Source organism: Malaclemys terrapin, chromosome 1 (assembly GCF_027887155.1).
Source record: "Malaclemys terrapin pileata isolate rMalTer1 chromosome 1, rMalTer1.hap1, whole genome shotgun sequence".
NCBI lineage: Eukaryota > Metazoa > Chordata > Testudines > Emydidae > Malaclemys > Malaclemys terrapin.
The window spans coordinates 118,509,956-118,533,783 of NC_071505.1; the positions used below are offsets into that span (position 1 = coordinate 118,509,956).

At 38.0% G+C, this 23,828-nt stretch overlaps 1 protein-coding gene across 9 annotated transcripts in view; it reads left to right on the forward strand.

Annotated features, from left to right (window-relative positions):
• Positions 1–23,828, forward strand: part of SOX5 (SRY-box transcription factor 5) — an 822,966-nt gene that overhangs the window by 457,607 nt on the left and 341,531 nt on the right. For 6 of the 9 annotated variants that reach the window (XM_054036525.1, XM_054036554.1, XM_054036539.1 and 3 more), the window contains exon 1: positions 9,138–9,318. The exons of 2 other annotated variants lie outside the window; for them this stretch is intronic. In XM_054036525.1, the coding sequence (XP_053892500.1) occupies positions 9,227–9,318 (92 nt within the window). In that variant the 5' untranslated portion in view covers positions 9,138–9,226. Of the gene's footprint in view, positions 1–9,137; positions 9,319–9,997; positions 10,078–23,828 lie in introns of those variants that run through there. One more of the 9 variants, XM_054036546.1, reaches the window with a different exon arrangement.

Genomic DNA, 23,828 nt, shown 5'->3' on the forward strand with positions numbered 1-23,828 from the left:
TTAGGTTGGACATTAGGAAAAACTTCCTGTCAGGGTAGTTAAGCATTGGAATAAATTGCCTAGGGAGGTTGTGGAATCTCTGTTATGGGAGGTTTTTAAGAACAGGTTAGACAAACACCTGTCAGAGATGGTATAGATAATACTTAGTCCTGCTTTGAGTGCAGGGGACTGGACTAGATGACCCATCGAGGTCCCTTCCAGTCCTACGATTCTATGAAATTTCCACTATTTCTTGGTTCCAGTTGAGCTAGACACTTTCTAATTGATGTTTTCCCTCTGAGCCTGGACAGAAATTGGGTGTGCAGAGCTGGGCAAAAATGAAAAATAATGACTAGAAAGTTCAACAAAATGTTTTGAGACCCTCAATAAAGTTTACATTTCAGTTTTGGATGAAGATTCAGATTTAATGAAAACTCACCAGTTTGTCCTTTCTCCATAAGTGTAGTACCCCTTCTTTCTTGTACAGTTTTTCATGGGTGATAGACGACCCTGCTGAAATGCTGGGTAAATGACTCACAAATGATGGCTTCATTTGTTACCAATTGCAACTGAGATGGTTTTCTTTTTCTTAATGAAATTACATTAAATTTGAAAAACTGTAAACATGAAAATAATTTCAATACTCCTCCCACCTATTCACATGTTTTGCTGTATTCCATTCAGCACTTGGTTTCTCCAACACTACACAAGCCTGATTCAGCATTTATGTATTTTCAAACAGAATAAATCCATTATATTACTAAGATTAACTTCCACCCTTACATAGATACTTAATTCCCATTCATGGAAATGGCAGTTAGGCATGCACTTTGGAGGGAAAAATCTATTCCTAAGTATATGATCCAATCTATATTGTAGCTAAATATTCCCATCCTACAAATTAAGCATTCACTGGTTGCAAAATATTCTGAGTAGAAAAATGTGTCAACCTCACCCTGTTCTCATCCCGCCCTCCCCCCGCAAAAAAAAATCTGGATAGAAATGTGAAAGGTCCAGATTTAAAACTGTAGCTCTGTAGGGTGTAAGCCTAGCAAAGAAAACCTGTTTATAATCTTTAGGGGGGTTTCTTATATTTGCTTTGAGAATTTTCCAGTAGATCATTCTATGGAACATCTTACATTTCCTTGGACTTTGTAGATTTCTATTACAACTTTCAGTGGAAAAAAACAAAAACTGAAAAGCTCACTTTTTTCCAGCACTTTGCTTCACTTACTGCATGGTAGTATCTGCCAAAGACACAGATCTGAAGTGTTATCATTTGACAATTTTAGGAACATTTTTGTTCAATTCAAGAATTTTCTTTCCTTCCTATGCTTGTGTACAAATATATGGAACACACACAGCTCACATTCCCCCAGTTTACAAGTGTTGTGGTATTTATAACCTGTTTAATACATGATTTTCTTATATGGATATATTTATATTTTATATATCTTCCTTTTTTCCTCAGTCATTTATCAATATTATCTCCTATTACTCTCCAATTTCCCTTATGTGTTTGTGTGTGTGGGATAGTGAATGAGGCAACAGCCCCTGGAAGAGGAAGGATAACTTTGTGGTTAAGGCACTGGTTTGGGTCTTGGATGATTTCCTGTGTGATTTTTTTGGAAAGTCACTTAGGGTCAGATTCTCAGTTTTTGTAAACTGGTGAAGCTCTCATGACAATAGCTATGCCAGTTTACAGCAACTTTGGATCTGACCCTTTATCACTCTGTACTATAGTTCCCCATCTGTAAGATGGTTATAAATTACATTTTTCTGCCTCTCAGGGATGTGTTGAGGATAATTTCATTAGTTTATAAGGTGACCATGTCCCGTGGGCCATATAAGTACCTAAGAGTTTCAAATGTGGTTGGCTTAACTTTGCTCCCATTGATATCAACAGAAATATTGCAATTGACTTCAATAAAAACAGAGTTAGGCCACTGTTGCCTGCTTTTGAAAATCCTGCTCTTGTTGCAGTTCTACTTGTGAATTACTTCCTAATGAACACCACATTACTTTTCAGTTCTATGTCATTGTTTTATATATTTTGTCCTTGAAATCTTCCAGAATTATCCATATTTTAGTCTTTCTGTCTAAATCTGTGTTGTCCATCCATCCTTCCAATATGTCTGGTGATATCCTAGTGATAAATTTCAGAACCATACAAATTTAAATTTATCATTCACCTTTGACTGCCTCTATTACACTCTGCCTATAGATCCATTTTTGGTGAGACTACTTATTACATTTCAAACCTCTGGGTACCTTCCAATAGCCACCCAGTTTAAAAACAAAAAAACGAAGAAACAAACAAAGCAGTTGGCCCACAAATGTTTGTTTCTTTTCTCCATAAATATGCTGGTCAGAGATATTAGATGGGCAATGTTCAGGTCTGCATCAGTTGACAGATGTAAGGTCCAATATAATGTGAAACAGCATAGCTAGGAATGAGAATGTTCTGTTGTTGGAGAAGAGCAGGGAATTCCCCAGCTCCTTTGGTTTCTGATGGGATATACAACACTTGTTACGTGTTGTGGCAGCTACTGAGATATGAGGTCTTAAAACTGTGACAGTATGATTTGTGGAAAGGAGTATTCAGTTAATTTTTCAGAGGTTTCTTAAATTAATTATTCAGAATTTTTTCTTTCCTCCTTTTGATTGCAGTTGGGCACATTATTAAGACAAACCTAGCTTGACAGGTGGAGGGACATAAGGATAGCAATGGTAACATTTCTGCTCCTTTCTGGACCCTGCTTCTCTTCCTCTCAGTGAACCAGGAGAGGGAACTCAGTGGATCTGGAGAAACTGAAGAGGCAGGAATCAAGATCTCAATGAGGCTAGGAAGAGAGATTGCCCTTATCAGGGAAATTTACTGTAACTGGGAATAAAAGGGAGCTAGGTAATAGGGAGTGAGGACCTGGTAAGGCAGAGGCATTCAAGTAAATGGTCTCCAGCTCTAGTTTCTCCCTACTTCCCAGTCTCTGCCCTGGTCAGTTGTCTCTCAGGCTTTCCCACGGAGCAGCTTCCTGCTGCCTACCTCTTCTTCTGGCTCTTTCGCTTTTCCTGGTCTGTCCAAGGTCCTGCTCCATGCTCAGTTAGAAGGAAGGAGCAGAGCAGCATTGAGAAATGGGAGAACAGAGCTCAGGAAGCAGCAAAGTGTGGCCAAGGAGCATGAAAAGGACCAATTAAAAAGGAGCCACCCAAATTTGACAAGTACCTGTAGGGGTTGTCAAGCTGTCTAGAGTGGCTCACGACTGTGAGTGTCAGCCTCAGGACAGAGTGTTAAGAAGCGGGGCACAAACTCCAAACTGGTTGTGTGTTCTATACTGTACCTAGATTTCACTAACCCAGTATCAAGTGTGAACTCCTCAAGCACTCAACAGTCTTAACATGGAGTCACAGACAGTCCTCTGGGGTCTTCTGGTCTATCTTGCCACCTAGACAAGCTTGCCTTTGTGATAGATGGTCTCTTATACCAAAACTCACAGCATTATTCAGGTTATTCCCAGTCCCAAAGGGCCAGTCACTTACCCAGGTCAATTTTACCATAAATCTCTCACCAAAGACAACGCTTGTAGCCGAACCTATAATTAACTAAAGATTTACTAACTAAGGACAAGAAATGAGAATTATTTACAAAATTAAAGCAGGTAAACATACAGACATGAATGAGTTAGTCTTAGATTTCAAAAGACAATAAAAGCTGCTACGATATGCAAGCTTTCTGTGTCCTTTAAGGCTAACCTAATCTAAGAAGCTTGGGGATCCCTTGTTTATGCTTAGAAATATTGCCCTCTCCAAATTCCAAGCAGTACGGTGCTACAGTTCCTTCTGGTCAGCCATTTTATTCCCTTCCGCTAGAGTTCAAATTGATGGAACAAGTGTTGGTGCCTGTCTTCTCTTCATGTGTGTGTGGCAGGGGGCAATCAATAAGGTCTTTATCCTTTGATGGTTCATTTGGTTTCAGTGTGCCTTCTTGTGTGCAGGACCAGCACTTTATGCTAATTAATGCTTCTTTCCTGTTTGGTGAGTTTTACAATTAGAGGTTTACAGTGCAAACACTCAGTATGATTTCATACCTTGGACGACAGATATTATATGTGAGATCAATACATGCAGCCTCCTAGGAGTATTTCATCAAGTCTAAACACTAAACACATTCTTATCAATTTAACATCTATTTTAACAATGCTAACACACAGGTGAGTCGGACTGGTTTCCAGCTGTGCATTTGTCAGTGTTCAGTGAGGTCTAGGGGCCTTGCCATGAGCTGGCACCTGCTCTGCCAGCATCACAGGGGATAAACTATCTTTTAACTATTTTAACAAAGCAGTTAACTCTAGTGCCATTGTAGGTGAAACACTATTGAAATTTGCAGATGTGCAAGATGGGAAACATGAATTTCTAAAGCAACACAGTTGGTATGAAGCTGTTTCCCCATCAACTGAGGCACTATTATTGCTTGATTAAAGCAGGGGACTGGGAGTCAGGATCCTGAGTTCTCATCCTAATTCAGCCACTGACTAGTTGTGTGAGTTTGGCCTAGTTACTTAACCTCTCTGTATTTCTGTTTCCTCATTTAAAGCCAAATTCTCATCCCTATATTCATACTGAGTAGCACCTTACTCCACACAGAGCCCTGCTGATTTTGGTGGGTCTCCCTGTGGAGTATGATTCATAGATTCTAGGACTGGAAGGGACCTCGAGAGGTCATCGAGTCCAGTCCCCTGCCCGCATGGCAGGACCAAATACTGTCTAGACCATCCCTGATAGACATTTATCTAACCTACTCTTAAATATCTCCAATGATGGAGATTCCACAACCTCCCTAGGCAATTTATTCCAGTGTTTAACCACCCTGACTGTTAGGAATTTTTTCCTAATGTCCAACCTAGACCTCCCTTGCTGCAGTTTAAGCCCATTGCTTCTTGTTCTATCCTTAGAGGCTAAGGTGAACAAGTTTTCTGCCTCCTCCTTATGACACCCTTTTAGATACCTGAAAACTGCTATCCTGTCCCCTCTCAGTCTTCTCTTTTCCAAACTAAACAAACCCAATTCTTTCAGCCTTCCTTCATAGGTCATGTTCTCAAGACCTTTAATCATTCTTGTTGCTCTTCTCTGGACCCTCTCCAATTTCTCCACATCTTTCTTAAAATGCGGTGCCCAGAACTGGACACAATACTCCAGCTGAGGCCTAACCAGCGCAGAGTAGAGCGGAAGAATGACTTCTCGTGTCTTGCTCATAACACACCTGTTAATACATCCCAGAAACATGTTTGCTTTTTTTGCAACAGCATCACACTGTTGGCTGATATTTAACTTGTGGTCCACTATAACCCCTAGATTCCTTTCTGCCGTACTCCTTCCTAGACAGTCTCTTCCCATTCTGTATGTGTGAAACTGATTTTTCCTTCCTAAGTGGAGCACTTTGCATTTGTCTTTATTAAACTTCATTCTGTTTACCTCAGACCATTTCTCTAATTTGTCCAGATCATTTTGAATTATGACCCTGTCCTCCAAAGCAGTTGCAATCCCTCCCAGTTTGGTATCATCCGCAAACTTAATAAGCGTACTTTCTATGCCAATATCTAAGTCGTTAATGAAGATATTGAACAGAGCCGGTCCCAAAACAGACCCCTGCGGAACCCCACTCGTTATGCCTTTCCTGCAGGATTGGGAACCATTAATAACAACTCTCTGAGTACGGTTATCCAGCCAGTTATGCACCCACCTTATAGTAGCCCCATCTAAATTGTATTTGCCTAGTTTATCGATAAGAATATGAGACTGTATCAGATGCCTTACTAAAGTCTAGGTATACCACATCCACAGCTTCTCCCTTATCCACAAGACTCGTTATCCTATCAAAGAAAGCTATCAGATTGGTTTGACATGATTTGTTCTTTACAAATCCATGCTGGCTATTCCCTATCACCTTACCACCTTCCAAATGTTTGCAGATGATTTCCTTAATTACTTGCTCCTTTATCTTCTCTGGCACAGAAGTTAAACTAACTGGTCTGTAGTTTCCTAGGTTGTTTTTATTTCTCTTTTTATAGATGGTCACTATATTTGCCCTTTTCCAGTTTTCTGGAATCTCTCCCGTCTCCCATGATTTTCCAAAGATAATAGCTAGAGGCTCAGATACCTCCTCTATTAGCTCCTTGAGTATTCTAGGATGCATTTCATCAGGCCCTGGTGACTTGCAGGCATCTAACTTTTTTAAGTGATTTTTTAACTTGTTCTTTTTTTATTTTATCTGCTAAACCTACCCCCTTCCCATTAGCATTCACTAGGTTAGGCATTCCTTCAGACTTCTCGGTGAAGACCGAAACAAAAAAGTCATTAAGCATCTCTGCCATTTCCAAGTTTCCTGTTACTGTTTCTCCCTCTTCACTGAGCAGTGGGCCTACCCTGTCTTTGGTCTTCCTCTTGCTTCTAATGTATTGATAAAAAGTCTTCTTGTTTCCCTTTATTTCTGTAGCTAGTTTGAGCTCATTTTGTGCCTTTGCCTTTCTAATCTTGCCCCTGCATTCCTGTGTTATTTGCCTATATTCATCCTTTGTAATCTGTCCTAGTTTCCATTTTTTATATGACTCCTTTTTATTTTTTAGATCATGCAAGATCTCGTGGTTAAGCCAAGGTGGTCTTTTGCCACATTTTCTATCTTTCCTAACCAGCGGAATAGCTTGCTTTTGGGCCCTTAATAGTGTCCCTTTGAAAAACTGCCAACTCTCCTCAGTTGTTTTTCCCCTCAGTCTTGATTCCCATGGGATCTTACCTATCAGCTCTCTGAGCTTACCAAAATCCGCCTTCCTGAAATCCATTGTCTCTATTTTACTGTTCTCCCTTCTACCCTTCCTTAGAATTGCAAACTCTTTGATTTCATGATCACTTTCACCCAAGCTGCCTTCTACTTTCAAATTCTCAACGAGTTCCTCCCGATTTGTTAAAATCAAGTCTGGAACAGCTTCCCCCCTAGTAGCTTTTTCAACCTTCTGAAATAAAAAGTTGTCTGCAATGCAGTCCAAGAATTTGTTGGATAGTTTGGGCCCCGCTGTGTTATTTTCCCAACATATATTTGGATAGTTGAAGTCCCCCATCACCACCAAATCTTGGGCTTCGGATGATTTTGTTAGTTGTTTAAAAAAAACCTCATCCACCTCTTCCACCTGGTTAGGTGGCCTGTAGTAGACTCCTAGCATGACATCACCCTTGTTTTTTACCCCTTTTAGCCTAACCCAGAGACTCTTAACGCTTCCGTCTCCTATGTCCATCTCCACCTCAGTCCAAGCGTGTACATTTTTAATCTATAAGGCAACACCTCCTCCCTTTTTCCCCTGTCTATCCTTCCTGAGAAAGCTGTATGATACTGTTCAACACAACTAAGGGTATCAGAACAAGGCATAATTATATTTATTTACTACAAAGGAGTAATGTGAGACTTAATTAAAATGGCTTGAGATCCTCAGATGAAATGCAAAGTGTGTGGGGTTATTTTTCCCCATCTGCTGCTGCCCCTCTATTAAAGTCTGTTTCATAGCTATCCTAGAAGGGTTAGCTACTAAAAAACAAACAAAAAATCTTGAACATATTAACTAGATTTGTCAGTTTATTGTGAATGAACCTCTGTGGAAAATATTATCTGCCAGGGGCTACTCAAGGAAACCAGTTTACCCTGCCCCATAGTGAGGAGCCATTAGATCCACCTCATGCCAGGAGTTGACAAATTCTATGTGACTGCTCTGAATGCTGCAGTACATACGACGCAGATTTGAGACAGTCTTGGTTGAAACTCTTTTCTGTACTACACTGAAGGTGCCTTTGCAAATTTAGCTCCAGTGTTTTGCTCCCACAAGTGACATAATGCTCATTTGGGAAGATATGCGTAACTCACAAGTGTTTGTTACTACTTGTGACTAAAGCCGCATCCCAGACTCATGCTGATAAAGCCTTGATACTACACCATAGTGTATACCCTCTGTATGTGTGCATGTGTGTACAGTTTTACAATATACACAAAATTTAAAAGACCGCATTATTTTAAAAGGACATATTGCTGAATTTTAATTGATATGTTATTTTTTTTTTTACTTTTTTAAAATCAACATGGAAAAGGTTGAACATTTTATAGCATCTCCTGTGAGTGTGTGTTTCTACACTTGTGTATATCTAAAAAAGTAAACTTACTGTCTGCCTGTTGTGGGGGATGGGGGGGAAGTGAGGAAGGGAATGGACCTAATCAAACTGCTGTGGGGTTAAAACCTTGTGGTTTTTAAAGGCCCTTAATGTTGGCCAGCTGCAAAATTTAAAAAAAACAACAACAACCAAAAAACCCCAACCAACCCTAACTGGGAGGGGAAGCTGGAAAGAAAGGAATAGAGGTTTAAGTGTGACCACGCTGTGTGTGTAAAAGAACAGAGACTCTGGCTTTTTTATTTATTTATTTTTAAAGTGAGTTCAGTGCCAGCCTGGACATTGGCCGTACAGACTGTTGAGCCATTGTCTGCTCCATTTCCAGAATAGCCCCCAGTTAATCACTTCGGCTTTGAAGGGAATTTCCTCGTGGAATTCTCCACAGAAAATCTAATCAACTGACCTGCCCTCTCGACAATAGAAGGCTTCCCCCATCCCCCCCCCCTTCCTTATTGGGGCGGGCTCTGTAATGTAGCCTTTTGTGCAGAATGAACCCTCCCAGTAGGAGTGGATAGCTGGTCTCTCTCTTTCTCTCCCTCTCCCTCTCTCTGTCTCTGTGTGTGTATGATGTGGAGCATTCACACTGTCTTCTATGTGTGTGAATGTGTGCGTGTGCATTACTATTTGACCAGATGCTGCAGTGCACTGGCCAGTCACTGCCTCTGCATGTGTGTATGTGTAAGTGTGTGTGCGCGCGCGCCTCTGTCATTTCATGTCAAAGGTCCATTACCTGATTACCTTCCTCGTCTGCCAGATTTTTATCTAGATAATTGGAACTGCTATGAAGGCTGTGCTCTGCCAGCCAGCTTAGATTCTCTAAAACCATAGTTTGTCCACCTTGTTATCTGTGGCTGTCTGGGCAGAGGAAATTAAAGAGATCCGCAGCTAAGGGATTCCTTTGACTTGCTCAGAGAGAAGGGTTTAAAAAAAAAAAAAAAAAAACCCAGAGGACAGACTGAAAGTTTGTTGTTGTTTTTGTGCTCTGTGTGTGTGTGTTGTTTTGGCATGTGGATACCTTTCCCCCTTCACACACCAGGGCTGTTTGATGGAGTTTGGAGCTGAGGAAACTTTGGTTTTGTTGCCAGGACGGTTCGCAGCACTTTGTGGCAAGCAAGAGCTAACAGTGAGACCGACAGAGTGAGTGACAAGTTGTTTACAGGTTTCCTTGAAGGGGCCTCTGCTATATTTCAATCTGTCAAAGTTGCTTTTCTTCCCTCAGAACAATGCCTGATTGTTTTTTGTTGTTTTTTTTCCCCCCAAAGAGGGAGAGGGAGAGAGATTTTAAAAAAAAAAAAGGTGGGGGGGAGAGGAATGGAAATTCTTTGAGTACAAATGCCTTTGGTTACATTTTTGTGTGTCTAATCTTTTCTTCCCTATTTCAACTCCGAGGGAGTTGATAACAGCTTCAGTTTAATCAGGCTGCTCTTGTTTTATCATCTTTCTCCACTGATCTGCCTCAGCACGGGGGTTCACTCCTGGTTTACAGGTTTTGGGTTTTCTTCTTTTCTTTTTATGGACGTTAAATGAGTTGACTTCTCCCATTTTGTGGTGACTGGAGGACAGAATTAAAAGGAAAGGACAGGCACCCTGAGGTTGTCTAGTGCTTTGCAGCCGCAGCATGCTGCTCCGCTGTGGGGGGAGTTTTATAAACAGTGTCTACTGCTAAGTGTGCTACCCCTTTAAGAGACTGGTCAAGGAGTCCTAGCTCAGAGAGGGGGGTGGGGGAGAGAGAGAGAGAGAGCCAGACAGAGAAAAAGAGAAAATCAATCGTTTTAGAAGGTTTGGACTCACTTGACAGGTTCAGTTGGAGGCGATCATAGGTGGCTGCTGTGACAAAGGGAAATTGTGCTTTTCCAGCATGCTAACTGACCCTGATTTACCTCAGGAGTTTGAAAGGTGAGTGGGGTGTGGGTGTGTGTGTGTAAGTATAACTCTCCCTTTTTGCAGCAGTCTCTGTGTCAGTGGTGAGATGCTCCCCAAAAGAATGCTCGGTGGAGAAGCTTTACCTTTGCAATTCAGAGTACATGTCAGTTTGCTGATCATTTGGTGGTGGTGGTTGTTGTTGCTGTTGCCTGAACCAGATTGAAGGGATCTGCAAAGTCCTTTAAAACTGCTTCACCAGTGATGCTTTTCTGGTGGTGGTTAGATTCCTAATGGGGATCTTAATGAACGTTATCATGATCTCTCTCTCTCTCTCGCTCTCTTCCACACTCCTTCTCTGAGCCACTCTACTAAAATATAGGAGGCAATATTTGATGCATAATGCCCTAATTTTTAGCATCTCTCTCTCTCTTCAAGAAGTGATTTCTGGGGTGATAGAGAAGGTGTCTGGTTATGGGTGAAACCATGGATTTAACTTCCAATTTGATCCTTCCCTAAAACTTTGGAAGGCGCTCTGTAAAGCACATGACCTTTTGTTGATCTAACAGAAGTTATTATTTTTAGTCAAGTTAACATCACAACATTCTGTCAATAGATCAGCTTTTAAGTATCTTAAAAAAAAAAAGGAAACTTGAATCTAAGTTTTAGCAGCACCTCTTTCACTGAGTGTTAAAAGCAGAATTTTGATTTATGACTTATTTCCCTCCCCCCTCTTGCTAAAGTAGGAGCCTTGTATATTTGGAATTAAGTTTTTTGCTATCCCTGGCAGTGGTTTGTAATCTCCAGAGCTTAATACTTATTTCACTTAAAACTGCATCTTCTAAACTGTGTTTTGAAGCCTCCTCTCATACATTTGTACACACTTCCATTGAAGATCCAATATCCTTCCCCTCCAGCTTAATTTTTAAATATTATAAATAGGCCTTTGTTTTCCTTTAACAAAGAATTCAAACTTTTCATTTAGTAAACAAAAGAACGCCAGGATGCATTTTACTTAGGCTTTTTTTTTTTTTTTTCCATGAAAGCTACCTTCTGTATAAACATTTGGTTGTATCTGACTATGCAATGCAGGCTAGGTGCTAGACCAGCTGGTTAAAAATATGCTAAGTCAAGCTGTTCATCGCTCAAACTACTGAATATGATAGTAAAAGGCACAGAAAAGAAAGGAAGATGAAAACATTTTAAGTAGGCAGAAAAATATGCATGCAGTGAAAGGACAGGAAAGAATGGATTAAAATAAAGAAGAAAAATAAAAATAGAAGAATATGTAATTAAGTAGGAAATTCAAAAAAGCGAGAACTATTTTAACACTTTCTGTCTCTTTTTGTGACTAAAACACTTCCTTACAGAAAACGGCACTAGAATTGTTGAACTACTTAAAAGATTTTATTTAATACAATTCATTTGTCAGCTCTATTTAAAATACCTGAAATTTTTCTTTAGTTTCTTCTTATTGTGATAGAAGAGTAAAGATTGTTTTTGCTCATGTGTACTATATTAAGTTAGCTAGAGTACCTGGGAAACTATTACTGTTTATAGTGATGGACCCTGAGCTAATATAACAATAAACAGATTTCTCTTGTACACGCAGTCAGTGGTTAAAAGTATTCCAAATACTTCACCAAGGTAGAAATTTGTAAGGAAGCTATTAGATTGTTCTTTGAACTTTGTGATGAATAGAATACATGTAAGTCTATTAAACAGATATAGTCTTTTCATTTTTTTATTGATGGACTTTTTTTTCCCTTTGACTTCTCATTACATGACTTTTTTTTTCTTCATTTTGAACCTAACTTTTTCCATAGTAGTAAAACTAATTTCTCCCTAATCTTTCTCAAGGCATACATTTCGTTTTTAGAGCTCAGAGATTTGCTCTTTTAAAAATTCTAGTTAAACAATCAATACTTCACTGTTATTCTTTTGGCTATGCAGATGGTTTCAAGGAATAAAGATAAGCAATATAAAAGAAATCTCGCAACATATGATTTTTTTTACCATTTTTCCTCTGTAGTTGGAATTAGTAATACAAACCAATATCTCTGTTAATCATTACCATTTGTTTACATTGTATATGTGCGTTTGGCTATAGTTACACACACATGCACACAACAGATACTGTCCATGTAGTGTATTTATATTTATCAAAAGACAGGCACAAGAACATACGTACACACACACGCACGCACACACAATTCACATGCATATCCATGTACCATATATAGGAGGCTGCTTCTTGAGCAGTTATATTCTCAACAATACAATACTTTGTGTTTTCTCCACACTCTGGGGTCCCACCTGTCACATCCACATGGTCAGCTTCAGTTTTGTTACTAACGTGCACAAGCCCCTATAAAACTGATTGTGTAATAGATTACAAGGAGGTAAAGATTCAGCATGTAGAGCTGTTTGCTGTTTAGTTCTCAGAGTGTATATGTACTGCAGAAGAGTTATTCTTCTTTTGCTGTCATCATTGCCCTAAGGAGAATTGTTCATGTTTCATTGTATCCTAGTAACTATAAGCAGTTTAGAAACTTTAAAGTGTCACCCCAACTTTCTAATGAATCGAGGGGTTAGAACGAAGGAGACTTCTCTTGTTTATCATGGACATTTCTGATACACACCAGGAATGAAAATGGTCCACAGTGTCAGGCAAATAAACAAGCATTAATTAATTCAGCAGCAGTAGTAACATGCACTAGGTTTTGTAAATTAGCACGTACAATTTATAAATCGTTCCTTAAGTGTTAGGATTTTTGATTTCTACTGAGAAGTTCCTTGCACCTCTTTATTTTTATTTGTGGAGGTTCCATTGTATAATCGAAAGGACCATCAGAAAGCGCAAACTGAGGAGGAGAATGCTTGCAGAAAAAATGTATGGAGAAATTTATAACTGGAATCTGTGTACTTATTAGAGAGTAAATGACTGCTGGGATGTACTTTTTGGTGCACCTGTGGCACTTAGAATCCACATCAAATTATTCAGAAGAATAGCCTTGATTTTTTAAAATTACATAAAGTTTGTTGAAAACAGAAGGTAAACCCACAATAGAAAGTTTGAGTTCCCTGAGAAATAGAGCAAGTGTAGCTAGAATCATCACGAACAGTACTGAAATTTGCAGAATGATTAAGAGCTCAAAAATGCCCAGCATAAAGTTTTAATGTCCTAATAAAATCTAGTAAAGGTAAAATAAAGTAACCTCTTAACAATGTCCTAGTGTATGATATTCTTAAATCAATGTTAAATACTGCATATTTACATTTTTCTGTAGCCTTTGAGAGTGGCTAAACTAGGCATCATGACAGAGTGACGTCTTTTTGTAGATTCAAGGTAAAGAAGTGTGTGGTGTTTGTTGAAGAAGGAAGGGTAAGTTAATATTTCCTAAGGAAGAAAGGAAGATAAAAGGTAGAGAGAGGATAAAAGGGTGCTTGCTCTAGAAATTACATGAGTAGATAGACAGTTTGTAGAAAGGGAAGGGCTCAAGGGTGTAAAAGTAAGTCGCTGCTGAGGGGAGAAAACACTTAGTTGCTATGCTGCAAGAGACATTTCAGACTCCCACTGAATTTATTTTGGGGTCGTACCAACACTGTTAAATGGAGAAATCATTTTCCTAAATGGAAACTTTGTATATTTTTCATAAGTGCTTTTCTGAACCAAAGTTACACTAAAAGTCTTCACCTTACTATTTGTGCTGAGAGTTTTTGTAAAAAACAAACAAACAAAAACAACCCAGAATGATGTCTCATTCTCATAAAATCTACCTGTAGAAATAAAAAGAATGTTATGCTTTGATTTAAAAAAAAAAAGTTTGAGATTTTACCAATATTGAACTGGATGTCACTTATGTTCCACTGAATTGTTTTCAAAAAATGATTTTCCTGTTTGTTTATTTAGGTGTAAGGGTCTGGGAGTAGATGAATAATTGAACTCAAGTGAAAAGTTTCAGATAACTATTTTTGCGCAAATAAAATTTGATTGTTTTTATATTTCTGTGATAGGACTAAAGGAATAATACATTTCCAGAATGTTCATTAATGTTCTTTACTGATTTCATTTGTTGTGCTTATGCTTTATGGGGAAGAAGTTGACTGTAACTGATTATAGACTTTAATTAACATCTCAATAATTTACAAGTTGTTTGAATAACCAACTACGCTTAGAATGCAGATCTACATATGAGGGACTGACAAGCGACGCATCAAATTGAACAGTTCATACTGTTGTATTTTTTGGCTCAAGAGTTTGGCATTACCGGATTCTGGGTGGCTGGCTCCTCATCTGTATTCAAAGAGTTACTTAATGCACACGCACACACCCACACCCCACCACCACCAAGCATGTTGCGATGCTTATGTGCATAGAGTGTTTTATTGGTACCTTTATATGTGATAAGAAATGTTTTTCTTCTTCTTGTTATCCAGAGACCTTAAATACAATAAGCATATGAAGTATTTACTATTTCTTAGGGAGCCTTTAACTAGCATCCATAGCTATATCACATGAGAGGCGTAATGATAACGTGTTGTATTACTTAGCCACAATGCTGTTTGGTAGGATAGACATATATTTCTGTTAGATATAATTATATTTATATAAATGATACATACACAAATATATTTTTAAGAAAAAAAATATCATCCACAGGTAAAACCTCAATTTCTTTGCATGCTCTTCTTACTATATATATTTTTAAGCAATCTGTTTACAATGTTGTGTAGGGCACTTACCTATATGCATGTCAAATATCTCCGCTTTCAGAACTAAGTTGCAAAAATGAGACTTACATTTTCTTCGCTTTTTTTTTAATCATTTATTGTTCAGTCATGATTTAAACATAATTAACCGATAAGTGGAAGGAGAAAGAAACTATGTTGCCATGTTTTACCTGTACACAGTACAACTATGCAGTGCCTGTGAATACCTAATACCATAATCAATTGAAAAGAAGAGTTCACAGCAATTAGTCAATAATGGTAGTACTTCTCTGAGGATTATAAGGATTTCATTTAACAAGCAGCATATATAGAAGCAGGGATTTAAAAAAAATTTTTTAGATCTTTTATCTGGTGTGTCACTGAAACACCATATAAACTCCTGTTAATTTCTTAAATATAGAAAAGTTAAAATTGAATTAGAAAGAAAACAAACTCCAGTCAGATCATTAGATTAAGGAATATGAAAACCTTTCCCCCTCTACAACATTTAAAAAAAAAAAAAAAAAAAAAAGATATGTTTGTTACTTTAACTTTCTGGTTTGGGTGATAAACCGTTGCTAGGTATCTTGAGCACCATACCTGACATGAGCTTATATCAGTGAGTCTTTGTCACCATTTCATAGATATATCTGACAAAGTTACTGGTTGAAGTGGGAGATTATGGATTTTTCACCCACCCTTTCATTCAGGGCTACAATTTTTTAAGATGCATATTCCTACACGTTTTATCTCCCCCCCCGTACTCTACAGAGTAGCTTGTCATAGTATAAGTTTAATACCTCTCACATTTCCTCTGGAGATCATGCAATACCTACTTTCAGCCAGCCGCTAGGGGGGTACTTGAGAACAGTGTGCACTGCACCCTCCACTGAAGATACTGAGTTTGTCACCTCTGCATTGATCGCAGCCTCTGTCAGCCCGAGAAGCAAGAGTCACTAAAAGTTGCTCCTGAGCCCATATGTCCTCTTGACAGTGTGAAGTTCTACACATACTAGTTGTTGAGAGAGACACCAAATTTAGACAAGATTTTGAAGAATTTTGGTGAGAGCTGCTTCCAGGGACCTTTGTATATTAAAATAATGTAAGGTCTGAATGGAATTCTGATGTAGAAAGTGGTAATTAATATAAAAAGTATATATTTCTGAAGGTTGGTGGGTTTAAAAAAAAAAAGGACCTGAATTGAGTTCTGACTGTTAGAATCTTAATCTGTACTTCAGTGGAGTTGCCCAGGTGTGTTGTGGTTTTTTGTTTGGTTTGGTTTTTGTGATGGGTTTTTTGTTTATTTTTTGAGAAACTTGTCAACATTTTCCTCTTTGCTTTAGTTTTTGGCATATGTGACATTTTTGGACATCATGACGTTTTGTCACTTTGCCTGAGAGCTATTAATTTTCTGCAAGGTGATGTCATTATTTTATATTTGTAAAACATGACAGAATTACAATTAATATAGAGAGTTTCATGGCTCATTTTAGAAGTTTGAAATCGGCATTGGACTTGCTTCCCTTAAAAGTATATTGTGAGGATTAATTAGGAAATATTTATTAATCCGTTTGTGCATAAAAAGCTTGATATGCTAAATTTAAATAAAAACATTTTAAAAAATTGATCTGCAGGATTCCAGATTCTCTGTGTTAATTTTTTTTAAAAGGAACAAATGCTCATTGATATCTATAATAATTACACTCTTAGTTGGTAATGTACTTCTGCTTTTGCGTTTCCTGAAAGTTCATATTGATTTTATTTATTTTCTTGGTTTTCTAGCAAGTGGGTGTCTGTGTGGTTTAAGTGATGCTATTTATTCTAAAGATATCATAAAATGCTACCCCGGTGCTAATTATTTTGTGTTTATATTTAAGACTTATTACTAAATATTTTTTTCCATTCTTCATGCCTTGAACTGAAATGCTTTTGAGTAAAAAATAAGCATAGTGAATAGATATTTGGTTTTCTTGTCAGAAGAATCAGAGTTCCTTATTAGTGGTGATAAAGTTTGCATGTGCATGTATGTATGTATTTGCATAGTTAAGATTGTTGTCTATATCTAGTATACTTTCTAACTAGGAAATGTAAAGGAGAACCTGTAGGATTTTTCATTCTCATTGTCTCTTTGGTGCTGAGTACATACATGCATCAGTTTCTCGGAGTTAAGAAGATGAGAGTAAACTACTGTACCATAGTTCATTCATCAACTGCACAGGATTTTTCATACTGCATGGATAAAAATAATCTGGCTAATAGCAACTAGGGCTACTTGCCAGTGCCCGCACAATAGATAGAGTAAGAGCAACAGTATAAAGAGAAGTTGCTGGCTGTAAACCAATGACACTTTTCTACAAGCTCTCCTATTTCATTGTTTGAAGGTCTTCGGGAGATAACTATGTTTTTAAAAGTAACTGTGGTGAAAATATGAAGGCAAGATTAAAACCGGTGTGTGTGTGTGTGTGTGTATTATATATTACTTTGATAGGTCAAGTTCCTTGGTTGCATTAGGTTTATGTTCCATTTACCCTAGAGTAACCTAAAAAAAGACGGCTGTGGCTGGATGTGATGTGGCAAAATGCATCACAGTGTGAAAGGCCAACATTTTAAATAAATAAATAAATAAAATCCATAGTGTGTTAGATTAATGTCCATTTTAGGGTATTCACTATCTCAACAGAGGGTCCATGTAATGAATGGGCACAGAGCTTAAAGTGCCCTCTCACCTTTAGAGGTGGTCTGACTATGTCAGGCTTGAGGCACTTTGGCGGAGTTGTGTTGGGGGAAGCTTGGCTTGCATTAGCACTGCCCATGCTTTATTTGTCCTGCGGCTACAGAGAAGACTTCTGTTTTTCAGAGCTGTCAACCTGGCAGTTTCATTAAATTCACTTAAAAAAAAAAACTGGAAATATTTTTTTCTAAAAACTTTTGTAAAGTTTGTACTTGTGGTATTTTCTCCCCTACATTTTAATTACACACTCAGGGACTCTGTGGGGCACAAGTACTCTTAGTGGATTTGATAGAGCTGGGGGGCCTTCCAGGTTTGGCACTTCTGTTACAAACTGGTGTAATTTTGCTGGATTGTCTTTACATGGTACATGCTTATTCCGCTCCTGGTGTGAAACATTAAAACCCAAACACGATACACTAAATAAAACATGTTAAAATATTTAACATCATTCACCTGGTAAATTCTCCTTTAGCTACACTTGCATGCAGCCAAATAGGTTCCTTTAGCACTTCTTTTAAAAATATCTGAGCTTCTGGCCTTGAAATTCAGAGGGAGCTTTTTTTTCAGGTTCAGTGTTTGGTTTGTCTTTTGTTCTCAGGTTTTGGATATTTACCTGGATATTTCTGGACTATATCTTGCAAAGAACACTGGCCAGAACTGATACACCCACGTGACTCTGGAGTTAATTCTTTTTTTTTAACTCAGATCAGAATCTGGCTCAATGTAGTTTGGTGGAAGACTCCTCTCCCTTGCCTCTGCCTCTTAATTTCTCTCCTTTTATGCAATTGTTTTTCTAACGTTGTAATTATATTAGGTAGCTCTATAAAGCCTTTTGGAATAAAGTGTTTTGCATAAGATGCCATACAAACTAAAGGGCAAAACACTGCTCTTAGATATGCCCTATAAATCTCTCATGCACACTCTGCGCTTGTATTATTGTTGTTGTTTATTATTTGTTTGTGTTGCAATAGCACTCATGGATCAGAGCCCCACTAAGGACTGTACCCTGAAGATCATACTGAGTGCTCAGAACTTTTACTAATGTCAATGTCTTTTGCATGAGACAGAATCATAGTGTAGATAAGGGATCCATGATATGGATCGTGAATGAGAATTCAGCCTTAAAGTCATATTGTGGAATTCACATAGAGAATCTATACACTGGTTATATGTTCACCTGTGTACTTGCAAAAATGCAGATTTGTGTCTGTGAATGACTGTTTGGCAGGCACAAATGCATGTTTGTGAAGGTACAGTAGGGCATGCATATACATTTGTAGATCTATTTCCTCAACCTACAGTTACGTAGGGGGGGTTGATTAAACTTTGTCTTCCCAGCCTTTAAAAAAGATAGTATAGCTATAGACACTGATTTATTGTGGATAATAGATCTTGTATAGTGCCTTTCATTTTAGGAACTCGAAACATTAATGAATTAATTCTCAAGACTTCCATGATGTCTAGCAATAAAATATCACTGTTATCCCCAGCCTACACATGGGGAAACTGAGGAATGAAGTTGCAAAGTTATTGGCACATCTGGGGAAAGAGGCCAGCGATACTGCCTGCTAGTCCTCTGCTTTAACCTTAAAACCATTCTCCCCCTTCTTAAGATCCTGAGAACTGCAAATTATAGATTTCTAGCAGTCCAATTACTGTTTCTAAAGGTCTCATTCTAGCAAGATGAAATATAATATTTAAATTACTTAAATATGTAAAACAGGGGCTTTGGAATATAATTAATAACATTAAGTCTCCAAGAATATTTACAGCTTTAGATATTCTTTCAACTACTTTGATAGAGGGGAAAAATACCATCTCTAACATCTCCAATTTTCTGAGCATGTGTCAAAAATAATTCTCTACCTGCAGGCAAGTTTTGAGAACTGAATATAGGTAGCAGAACATGCAGTGTTTAAGCAGTAAATTAAGAGTGTATATGTAACTTACAGCCAAGTAAGGGCCTTGCTCATCTTGGAGAACAATTAGGCTCTCCAGCCATAGGTACAAGAGCTGTCATACGTTTTACAACCTTAGGACCAGACACTGGAGGACTACAGGAAAAATATTCTTTACACAGATTGTAATTAATGTGAGGAATAACGTTCCAAAGGCAGCAATATAAGCAGCCACTGTGAGCAAACGAAGTAACTTAAAAGCAGAAACCACGTTACAGGGTACAAAATATATTGTGGTTCTCACCCATCAAATATTTGATATCTGCTTTTTAAAATGTGTGACAAAGACCCAAAGTGAAGGATGTGACAGAAGCTTATTAAAAGGGAGGAGTTGTTTTCTTACCAGGTAAGAAGTTTTCCATAACCTCTCTTTCAATAATTTGCATTTCCAGTGGCAATAATTTGCAGGAATACACTGCAATATAGGACTGGATCAATGAACGATGGTGGTAGATTTGGCTTTAATCTATGTGCTGTATCATTCTCTCACAAAATACAGTTGAAAATAGTGGGTACAAACTCCAGAGTCTTTGGATTTGAGCAGTTTAGCTTCTAAATGTTATTCCTGGGTGAGTGAGCTGTCTTGTTTAAGAAGCTCTATAAGAGGGTCTCCTTGCAAGATAAATGATTATAATAATAACAGATTCTGTGATGTTCCAAGGATCCACCCATGCAAAGCTCATTGTAGGATAGGGCCAGTAAGCCCGACATTTTCCAAAGTGATCATTCATTTTGAGTGTTTTGGCCCCTTGGGCATCCATAATCACTGGTTACTTCTGAAAATACAGGCCTTAGTTAACTAAGCCTCTTATCACTCCTCCAAGCCAGGCCTGCATTACTGCACCCATTTTAGAGATGGGTAAAACAAGGTGGAATGATAAAGTGACTTATCAAAGATCACAGGTGAAATTCTGGCCCCGCTGAAGTCAGTGGCAAAACTCCCATTGACTTCAATGAAGCCAGGATTCCACCAACATTGTGAGACATTTCTATAGGAACTACCATCTGCCAATCTCAAAGTGCTTTAGAAATATTAGCTTCTTAAGCTTCACAAACAGCTGTGTGCCTCAGATAGAAGGTGATGATGATAATACTGATAACAAGAGTGTTAATAATAATGTTATATTTGTATTCTAGTAGTGTCTAAATGCCCCATTGTGCTAAGCACTGTATAAGGATTATTATTTATTTGTGTTGTGGTGAAGCCTAGGAGCCTCTGTCTCAGGCCAGAACCCCCACTGTTCCTTTCACTATATTGTTGTTGTGATTTATAATAATAAACAAGCCATTTTATTAATGAGTTAACTGAGACACCTGTAGGATAAATGACGTGCCCAAAGTTACACAGTATATGAATGGCAGACTCAGGAACTAATTCTTGAATGGTCCGCTGCTCTAGTAACGAAACCAAACTTCTCCAGACCCACAGAATTGATCTAAACATCTATAAATAGCTGGGGAGGTTAAATAAAAGATATTATTTTATAATGAGTTTATAAAACAAGACAGGCAAAGTTTTGTTATTAATGTAGGTTACCCAACTCCCTATTGACACTGTTACTGCAATGACTGACTGTGGAGATAAATTATGTTGCTATCAATATGTTGTGATGGAGGCTGATATGGAAACCGATATAAGGGCAGCTGTTGTTGGTTGTTTTTTTTTTTTTTTTTTTTTTTTAAGAAAGAAAAAAGAAAAGAAAAATAGAATAGAATAAAAGTAAGAGCATTATTTTAAAAAAATTAATAAAATTGCTTTTCGCATACACAGTCTATTGAAAGGCCATCCAAAGCACTGATACCAATTTAAGAAGATGATCTTTTGTCTTAATTATACTTCTGGGAGATATTAGCTGAACATTTTGTGGAAAACAGTGAATACCTTAGTTGCCAGTTGTCTAAAATGCTGCTAATGATTGCCTCAGTGCCAGTATTTTGAGGGCTAAAACTTAGGCCTGAATATGAATACAAAGAGTGCAGTTTAACACACACACACACACACACACACACACACACACTCACACTTTTTCACTTTTTATACAAAACAGATTTCAGCCATCTGCTTGGCACTTAGCTTTGCAACTATAGAGTCTATCTGAAAGGGAGCACTGTCCAGGTTATGAATGGTATCACTTTTATTGGTACCTTAGAAAAACCATAGATTTTTTGAAAGCTTGTATATCCAATGGTTTTCTTCAGCTGAATAATGAAAACAACTACCTCAGCCAAAATTTTGTTCCTTCCATCATTCCTTTGGTGGCAATCTCCTTAGTTTAGCAAAAGGGGTTTTGTAATGAAGAAAAGTTTGAGTTCTGTACCTCAAAATTTCCAAGTATATCAGCTGACTCTAGATGAGTAGCCCTTATAACTGGCACCCCAGATGGTTTATGACACAAAACACTGTTTGCTTAGGAATAGGTTGTCTAGCAGAGTCTGTTGCCCAAGCACTACAGAGCGTGTCAAATCAACATGGAAGTTAATGGACCAAAGGCACTTCTGGATTTAACACTTTCCCATTTGAATTGAATTTACAGCTTTAAATCAGGACAGCCCTTTTTCTTTACTGGTGCAATGAGAGAAAACAAAACTGATGGCATAAATTATAGAGACAAGGTGGATGAGGTAACATCTTTTATTGGACCAAATTCTGTTGGTGAGAGAGACAAGCTTTCAAATTTACACAGAGTTCTTCTTCAGGCATAAATTATAGACATGCAATACAGTCATTTTGACCCAGTTCATCTGTCTAAAGGTTCAGAAGGAGAGAGAGTCTAAAATGTTCAGTAGCAGGCTGTATTGAAACATACAGAAAACTTGCAGCTTCCAATATACCCCAGATGTGTCAATTTGAACCTCAGGCAAAGGTGACTAGTCCGTGTTTAACTCTTACCAGATAATCTAGAGGAAAAGGACATGCTATAAACATAGTGAAAATCTTTAAAGTTTTCAGTCTTTTGCTAGCAGTTTATCTATTATCTGCCTTGGCTTTACTGGTTTTATCCCAAAACATGTTTTACAAAGTGTGTTTCTTTTCTGCTTCTAATACTTTTAATGTAAGGGTTCAATAATGTTTTCCTTAGGAGTGTACTTTAAAGGGCGGGGCTTAAGCAAAAGAGGAAAAAAGCAGGTTCCTATACATAGAGTGGTCTCTGTTTGTATTCGGCCATCCATTTAGTGTTGTGTCACATTAGTACTGCATTGTTAACACCTTTGGACAAGGCTAAAGGTTCTTGCTGCTGTATCTAGAGAGTTGCTGATTACCATAGTTTTGAGGTTGTGTCAGATCATAATGTTGCAAAATGCTCTACTCAATAAATGTACCTTTCCGTAACAAGCAGGGGAGGATTGTTTGCTCCAAAGCTTCCAGGAGAGTGAGCAAAATGACTAATTGTTGTTTAGTTTGTTGTGATTTTATAAAGATTTCCTCTGTAGTACTATAAGCAGTTTTGAGAGAGTGATGCTATTAACCATTACATTTTATTTGCCTGCGCCTTTATTTTGTGCAGACCTTTTGGGATGATGCAAGGAAGATAAAGTTGGATTTCTAAGGATAAAAGGCAGGTAGTACAGGAAACCTGAAGTCGTCTTATATTCTTAGGCCAAGCATAATGCACAGACAGCAGATGTCTAAATAATTTTCTATTAGTGTTGGTGAGAAATAAGCCCCAAAAGTAGTAAAGTTATAGTGATACTAAAATAATAGACTCCTAACCGTGTGCTTGCAGAGTTTTCTGTCTCTCTGTTTCTGTCTCTCTCTCCACTCCCAACACACACAATTGGATGAAAAAGAACATTTCCATGTCTTTGTGGGAAATACTGTTGTCCTCTCCAGGTGGAGCTCAGAACATCACACCTATGGAGCTTAAGGAAATTCTGATGCCAGTTACATTATCATTCTATTGGAGAGAAAAAAAGCTAGTTCTTCAGCCACCACATCTTCCCACAACAACTGTGCCGAAATTATTTAACCCTCTTATGGCAGAACAATTCTTCAATAAAATGTATTTATTCAGGAGCAGGAAATAACAGCTTATCTGTTTTCCAGTAAAGTGACTGAGAAAAGAATGAGATGCTATGCTATATTCAGGAATGGGGGGTAGGGTAGAAAGCCTATTTTTAAAAAATCTACTGTGAATGACTGAAGCTTCCAATTCAACCCCAGTGTTCTTGGAAATTTTACAGGGGAAAGTCTACTTGACCAATATCAACAATGTAGTCATTTTTCTTTGCCTCCCCCTCACCCCATTGCCCTTAGGTAATATAGTTACATTTATTGTCCATTTGCTTTCAGTAAAGCCCTCAAGTCCACTGTGTGGCTTGAATGGAGTTCCAAAGTGAGTGCAGGACAAGTTACATTTGAGAAGGCAGTTGGTAGTGGCGGTGGT